Raw genomic sequence first — 8,588 nt, 5'->3', positions numbered from 1 at the left:
TTCCACCACCAAGTAAGTGTGTGGAGGGTGTGTAAAGGAATAAAGAAGGTGTAAGAAAAATGTAAACCCTTAGGGGACACATTAGAAGCTTCCACTGAACAATTATTATGAGTGAGGGAGAATTAAAGGTTGATATTTGTCAATTGAAAGTCTGAAGGTTGGGCAAGTAAAGCAATCAATTATTTTGTCATTGAAAGTCTGAAGGCTACGGAATTAGAAGACCCATTTATTTTGCAGAAATTGAAATTAAAGGTTGCTATTCCTTAATTGAAACTCTGAAGGTTACTGATTTAGAGTTCAATATTTTGTAATTGAAAGTCTGAAGGTTGTGGAATTACAGGTTAATATTCTGTAATTAAAAGTCTGAAGATTGTGGAATTATAGTTTGATATTTTTTATTTGAAAGTCTGAAGGATGGAGAATTGGAGGATTCAGTTTTTTTGTGAAGGAGGCGAAATAAGACGTTGATATTTTTCTAATGAAAGTCTGAAGGTTAGGGAATTAGAGGAATCAATTATTTTGTTTGAGGAAGAATTAGAATTTGATATTTGTTAAATGAAAGTCTGAAGATTGGGGAAGTAAAGTAATCAATTATTTTTTACTTGAAAGTCTGAAGGACGGGAAATTAGGAGAATCCTTTATTTAGTATAAAGTGCAATTAAAGGCTGCTATTCAGTAATTCAAACTCTATAGGTTTCTGAATTCGAGTTTAATATTTTGTAATTGAAAGTCTGGAGGTTCTGGAATTAAAGTTTGGTATTTTTCAATTGAAAATTTAAAGGTTGCGGAATATAGGTTGATATCTTGTGATTAAAGTCTGAAAGTCTGAAAGTTGTGAAATTCTAGTTTGATATTTTGTAATTAAAAGTCTGAAGGTTTTGGAATTACAGGTTGGTATTTCGTAATGAAAAGTCTGAAGGTTGGGGAATTGTGAATAATTTATTTTATATTAAATAAAATTATAAGTTGATATTTTGTAATTATTTTCTGAAGGTTGCAAAAGTTTATAAACTGATTATTATTAATAGAAAGTCTGAAGAATGGATATTGCGGAATTGTTTATTTTGCATTTTGCAGGCCCTACAAAATACAAAATAAACAATTCCTCATTCTCTAAACTTCAGACTTTCTATTAATGATAATTCCAATATCTTCAGATTTTTAATTACAAAATATAAAGCTATAATACCACAACCTTCAGACTTTCAGTTGTAAAATATAAACCTCTAATTCCACCCCCTACAATGTAAGGGGTGGAATAGGTTGGTAGTTTTTACAATGTAGGGTATGGAATTAGAGGCTTACATTTTATAACTGAAAGTCTGAAGTTTGTGGTATTATAGCTTTATATTTTGTAATTAAAACTCTGAAGATTTTTGAATTATAAGTTAATACTTCGTAATTTAAAGTTTGAAGGTTGGGGAATCGTAAATAATTTATTTTATATTAAATGTAATTATGAGGCCGATATTTTGTAACTGAAAGTCCGAAGGTTGTGGAATTCGAGTTGATATTTTTCAATTGAAAATGTTTAATTTTTATAATTACATTTTAAAGGTCTGTAGGTTGTGTAATTAGAAAAATTTATTATTTTTTAATTAAGAGTGTGAAAATTTGGGAATTAGTAATCGTTTATTTTGTAATTAAACGCCAAAAGGTAAAAAAGTCGAGGAAAAGTTGGAGATTGAATTATAGTTTGATTGATATTTTACAATTGAAGGTCTAAACTCTAAAGGTATTTGAATTCTCAAGATGGATTCAATTTTACATGAATGTTATTCAGAAGGATCTGTTTTTCAAAATTTTTCAATCTGTACTCTCAGATTATAATTCTTTTTAATTGGAGGAATTTAAATTATTATTTTTTTTCAATAAAAAGTATTTACATTCGAAATTGGAACCATCCACCTTTAAATAATGGTACCAGACAAATCTGGAAAATTTGGAGTATTTCTAACTGAAATTTATAATATTCTTCTTCTGATTATTATTATTATTATTATTATTATTATTATTATTATTTATACTATCATAATTTAATAATAAAAACTATTCTTTTTGATTACTATTTTATTAATTTTTTTATTCTAGCCTCTGTGAGAACGCTTAAGACTAAAATAAAAGCACTAAAAAGTATTTCCAATCGAATTAGCCTTCTAACGAAACAAAACGATTTTCCGATAAAAGTCTTGCTTCACTTCGCTTATTAGTAATTATTATCGTGTTGCGAATCGTTGTTTTATACGAACATGCCGGTCACGCGCCACCATACCTTGTTCTGAAATTATTTGGCCTTATCATATGATTGTAAAACAGCCTTTATCAATATGATCAGAGTCACCTTTTTTCTAAACTTAATATTAAACAACCAACATAATTTATTCACCCTAAACTTAACAAATTGTTTAAAAATATAACTGTTCCATTAATCTGAGAACAAAAACATTTATCTACTCTCCAATATTTTATTTACTACTATTAATTAAATATTTTTATAAAAAATAGAACCTATTCGGGGTGTCTGCTAACCTAGAAAACCTGGAATTGTCTGGTAATTTTTATATGTCTGGAAAAACTTGGACGTGTCAGAAATTTTTTTTCAATTAGAAATTGAACTAATTGGTATTCAAAATCCGTCTTTTTTAGTTGAATTCAACTGATTGCAAAGTCTTTTTTTTATTTATTTTTGTTTCAAAAGTTTTTTTGAACTGAAATGTTCACGACTTTATTTTTGGTTGAAAACTTTTTTTTTAATTAAATATTTAACTATTTTGTGGAAAACTCATGTATTTTATTGAAGATTAATCCCTTTGAAAATGTAACTGTCTTCGAAAAAATATGTATCTTAGCTTGAAAATTCAATATTTTGGTAGAAAATTTGAGTATTTGGTTGGGAATGAAATTTTGTTGTTGAAAATTTATATGTTTGATAGATAATTATCCCCGTAGTTGAAAATTTGTCTTTCTGCTTGAGATGTCAATCATTTGGTGGACATTTTTTTTCTCTTGACTGAAAAATCTCCCTTAGTTAAAAATTCAACTCATTGTTAATTCATCTTTATTAGTTGAATTCTACTGTTTTTTATTTCAAATTGAAAGATCATTTTCTTTAAATAGCAACCCTTACATTTTTAATTGAAAATTCATCTTTTTTGGTTAAAAATTGATCTATTGGTTTAAAAATTGAACTATTAATTGAAAATTAGTTTTTCTTTTTATTAAAATTAAATTTTTTAACTAGAAATTTAACCTTATCCTTCTCGCTGAAAATGCCACTATTCCAGTTGAAGATTCAGCATTTTAGTTGAAAATTGATCTCATCCGTTTATGATTCAAATTTTCTCTTTTTTAGCTGAAATTGCAACAATTTGGTTAAAAATTTAGATTTTAAGTTTAAAATTCAACGTTTTGGTTGAAAATTAGTGTTTTTTGGTAGAAAATTAAACTATTTTGTTATAAATTTATGTATCTTTTTAAAAAGGCAATTTTTTACTTTAAATATTGGGAATTTGAATCGCTTAAAATTGAATTTAATATAGTACCGACAATCTAAATAATTTGATGCAAAAGAATATATTTGCCCTTTGTCGTGCAAAATCTCCTTATATTCCTACTGAATTTTGAGAAGGTTAAGATCGAAAAAAATTTGGCTTTAGTCATTATACGAATTCATGGTCTTCAATCACAAACTTAAGAAATTGTTAATTATGTTTTTAGTATTAATTATTTATTTAATTATACGATCGTGATAATATGTTCAATTTTTGATGTGAATAGTTTTTCATTTGTGAATCTATATTCACAAATGAAAAACTATTATTTGATTTTACATGTGTATAATACTGTTTTTATTCGAATAGTTATTTACAAATTCTCAACAACAAAAAACATTATTTATAATAAGCTTGCGAAATTGTATACATGTTTCGAGTCAATAGTTTGAAAATATACGAAATACTTGAATGTCTCCCTACTCTGACAACTTATACCAATGAAATAAATTTCCATTTTTTAAGTAAATATTTCCATTAAATACTTGGTCTAAATTTGGATAAATTTGCGCCAAGCTTGGGCCGAAATACCTGGAATATTTGGCAGACGACTTGGTTTCAAGTATAATCATGTTAGAAGTTGTGTGTTTGGGGTGGTGCAAGTGCAACATATTCTCTGGGGGTTGGGGGCAAGAGAAGCAGAAAAGCGTTCGATGCACACTCCACCCCCAAGGGGCGGAGCCACCGCCTACACTCTGCCCCCCCTCCGACTTTCAGTGCACTGATACGAGGTATCAGAGACCACTTGTTGCGCACCGCACCACCCGCTACATTTTTCATCACTATTTTTATCCACGACACACGACAGCCACCCATCGTCATCTTAATCATCCATTCTCCGCTCCTCCGACCTCCATTTGTCTCACATAAATTTTAATTATCCACCTTGTCTCATGCCAGAGATCCATTTTTCATTTGATGACTCTTAGGAATTTGGATTTTAATTCAGTTTAAGTTTTACTTAGGATTTTTGTCCTCGCCTTGACTCAATTAGGAACATTTCCGAATTAATTATTTTTTAAATTAATGATTGTTTATTTTTTATTGCAGGCAGTGCGGTGGCTGCAGCCGACACCATTTCCTCACCGTGGACTCCTGCGAGTTCCGGGCCGCCGCCCGACGCCAACGGCTCCGGCTCGGATACGAAAAACCTGGACGTCGGCGAGATCAGTGATGTAAGATTTTTTTAATTTGTTTAAGTGTAGATAGTTTGGGATATATTTCATTAAAAAAATAACTGATTCTATGTTTTAAAGTAAAGAAATAACATAGTAATTTGAATTTCGCGCCAAAAAGTTTTGAAATCGGTCAGCCACATTTAGAATATAACCTGTACATAATTAAAATAATTTGTCATGAATCTTTTTATCTTTGAAATTTTGAGTTTCTTCTTTTGTAATTTAAATTTCCCGCCACAACTTCCAACTTATGACATCACTATTAGGCATTTTAGGTTCATCGCCAGATAAAATCACCTCGACGAATGCTAAGGAGGAACCAATGGCAACAAATACATGAGAGTGCAATTTGTTTTTGTAATATCTGTGTAATAAATAATAATAATTTTTTATTTTATTACGTGTTTCTTGAAACATTAAAAACTAGTTTCTAAATATATAATAAACGTATTCTGATAATGTAAAACTACTTTTTTTTTTGCTGATCTTATGTTTATCACTTTAAAGTGATTTAATAAAATAGTAATTTGAATTCCGAGCCAAAAAGTTTTTAAATTATCAAGCCCCACTTAAATCATACCGTGTTTTTCTTTATGTACTTTGAATTTCCCGCTAGAACTTCAAAATTATGACGTCACTATTTAGTATCAAAACCTTTAGATTCAACAGGATTTAAACATTTTAATTTAAATAACAAATTTATTTATCTTTTATCCCCATTGCATTTCAAGTTATGTTCCTACCGTGGCTTCGTCATTTAAACCTAATTCTGGTGCGGAATTTCAACCGCAAAATTGTTTTTATTCATTTTAAACGTTACAAAGAGTATTTTTCACCCGTTAACATACTTATTATATGAAAAATTTGATGGTCTTCCAGAATTTTGAACTCCCATCTTGCCTAAAATTGTTATCCACCCATTAATTTAAACATTCACAAATAACAAATATAATTTTTACTCAATATTTACCAAATTTAAATTTTACGCCATAATAATTTCAAACTTCTGACGTCACTCTTGAACATCCTGTTCGTTATCATAATTTTAGATTTAATAGAATTTAAACATTTTAATTTAAAGGTTACATTTCTTGTTTTTGCGCAGTCCTTTGTTTTATTATATTTGTGGGAGGTTTTATATTAAAAATATTACAAGATTTGAATTTTGGTACTAATTCGGACTTAATTCCGGCGTGAAATTTAAAATGCAAAATTTTGCTTTCTTTAATTATACGTTACAAATAGTGTTTTTTCGAGCTTCGAAATAATTTTCTTGTGGCAAATTTTATGTCCTTTCCAAATGTTGAACTCCCACCCTGCCTGAAAATGTTTAGCATCCATTTTTTTTAACTTGTAAACTTTTTCTTTAATATGTTGTGTTAAAATAAAAACGAAACTTATTCTAATAATATAAAACTGTATTTTCAATTTTTTAAATTTAAATTTCCCGCCACCTGAAGTCTATGCCGTCAGTAGCGAGCACCATGATGTTTAGATCAAAAGAAATCAAACATTTGGTTCACAGAACCCCACGTGTTTATTATTAAAATAGATTTTTTTGCCAATTTAGCCCTGATAAAATTTCCAAAAAGGAATGCACAGTCCTTTGTTTTATTGAATTTATAAAATATTTTATAATAAAAATTGCTAAAAATTCAAATCATCGTCTTTAAATATTATTGCTCATTTTCTGATCATTTTAAGAATCTCTAAGAGATTATGTTTTATGTTATCGTTATTGTTTTATAGGTTATGTTCTAAGTGTGGCGCAAGGGGGTGCTTCCACTGTACTGCCCAATGCAAAAAATGTGTCACGAGAGTTGAAAACGGCCATGCGGCGGCGCTAGTAGTAACTTTGTTCTACAAAACAATGCAGTATCATAGGAAAATTGCATAAAAATTACAAAATAAATACGAAAAACACTTTAAAATCATTTTTTCTTCATAGTGTAGAGTCAAGTAGTAAATAAATAAATAGCGAATATACAAATGAATGAAAAAAATGCCGAAAATATATATTATTATCGAATTATAAAATTTCCTAAATTTCAAATAACGACAAGATTTTTAATTAACAAAAAATAAAATCCCAAATTTGAGAATATCCAAAACTAAAATTCACCGACTTCAAGACCGACTTTTAAAATAAACGAATTATTAAATTCGCGACAAATGTTTCAATCCCCGAAATTTAGAATTGTGTAACATAGTTAATTGGTTATTAATTTATGAGTAATTAATAGAATTATAAATAAGGCAAACAATTTAATGAATCATTAATTAATAATTTATTCATTATTTTCGGAAATTTTACATTTCTTCGAACTTAAATTACAGAAATATAAATATTTATGAGAATTTGACAATTCTTTTATTGTATCATTCGGCAATTTTTTGTTGTTGCTATTTTATGATTTAGTTATTCTTTCTTCTGTTATTTTGTCTTAGTCCTGGATATTCAAGCACTTTTAAATTTTGTGATGAATAGCTAATTTTTTTATATTGCCGCTTTATAATATAATGCTACTATATAATAAATATAATTATTATATCTATATATGACAAAGAAGGAATATGATAAATCCTTAAATATTCTTTTCTATCACAATGAAATAATCAACTCCTAAATGTGATATTTTTTAATCAATTAGACTTTGTAAAGAAGCTAATATATTTTAACATTTGTATGTCACTCTTATAGAAAGACCATTAACTAAAATTTTTTTATCTTTGGCAACACTTACATTAATGGAAAATTATTTTTCGAAGTATTATAATAAATCAATTTTGAAATTAAATTCTGAGAGTTGAGAACAAGAAAGTAAGTAATATTATCTTGTTTTCAAATTTATGGAAATATAATTTTCATAAGATTTTTGCGAAAATGTATAAACTTTTTAAATATTATGAAAAATTCCATGCTCTAAATTTAGAAAAAATTGTTTATTCTCTTGAAAACATTCAAAATTATTTTCAGTTCTATTCATTATTTCTTGAATTTACCCGATTTTTGTTCGTTTTTAATTTACAATCTTACCAATTTGAAACATTTTGCTTTAAAATCTTCTAAACTATTTTTAGAAATTTTAGGAAATCGTTTGTTATGTTTAAAAACCATTTTCAATTTTCTCTTATACTTCATTTTTCAAAATAAAAAATTATTTATAACTTTCACACGAATATAAGGAAAATTCTCCTTTTTTTTATTTTTTCAGACCTTCTAAAAAAATTATTTTAATTTTTACTAGGAATCTGAAAAAATATCTTTTATTTTCGTGAAAATTTACAAAATTTAGAAAAAAACTTTACAAGTTTTATTTATTTTTGAATCGTTTCAAAACTTTTGAATATCTCTTAAACTTACTCAAATGTTTTCCATAATTATGTAATATGACAAAATTGTAAAGTTTTGCTTAAAAATCTTTCAAACCCTTTTTAAAAATTTAAAAATCTCCCATAAATTTCAAGAAATTTTTTCACACCCTGACAAAATTCACTTTACCTAAAAAAATGTGTAAAACTTGAAAAATTAAAAAAAAAGGTCTTAAGGTCTTCCATATTCTTTTAACCCACATTTTAAAATCTTTAAAACTTAAAACTATTCTTTTAAAATAAAATCGAAACCATTTCTTCTCAGACCTTTTATAATTATTAAAAAGCTTCTAACTCTTTTATTCGGGGTCTTCGGGTATTTTCATACCGGAGCGATAATTAATGGAAATCATTCGATAAAAAAGAAGATAAACACTATTAGAAAAATGCGCTGTGTCATTTTCACAACAATTATATAAATAAACCGTTTTCTTGATACATTTTAAAGAGTTTTTAACGGCTCTGCATGACAAAAGATACATAACAG

The 8,588-nt window shown here is 27.4% G+C and overlaps 1 protein-coding gene across 3 annotated transcripts in view; it reads left to right on the top strand.

Annotated features, from left to right (window-relative positions):
- LOC117173208 (protein scalloped) overlaps nt 1–8,588 on the top strand; it is a 310,159-nt gene that overhangs the window by 233,080 nt on the left and 68,491 nt on the right. For all 3 annotated transcript variants that reach the window (XM_033361657.1, XM_033361656.1, XM_033361655.1), the window contains one exon: nt 4,602–4,726. In XM_033361657.1, the coding sequence (XP_033217548.1) occupies nt 4,602–4,726 (125 nt within the window). The remainder of the gene's footprint in view (nt 1–4,601; nt 4,727–8,588) is intronic.

This window comes from Belonocnema kinseyi, chromosome 5 (genome assembly GCF_010883055.1).
Source record: "Belonocnema kinseyi isolate 2016_QV_RU_SX_M_011 chromosome 5, B_treatae_v1, whole genome shotgun sequence".
In the NCBI taxonomy this organism is placed as follows: Eukaryota; Metazoa; Arthropoda; class Insecta; order Hymenoptera; family Cynipidae; genus Belonocnema; species Belonocnema kinseyi.
This window is presented reverse-complemented; position numbering and strand designations above follow the sequence as displayed.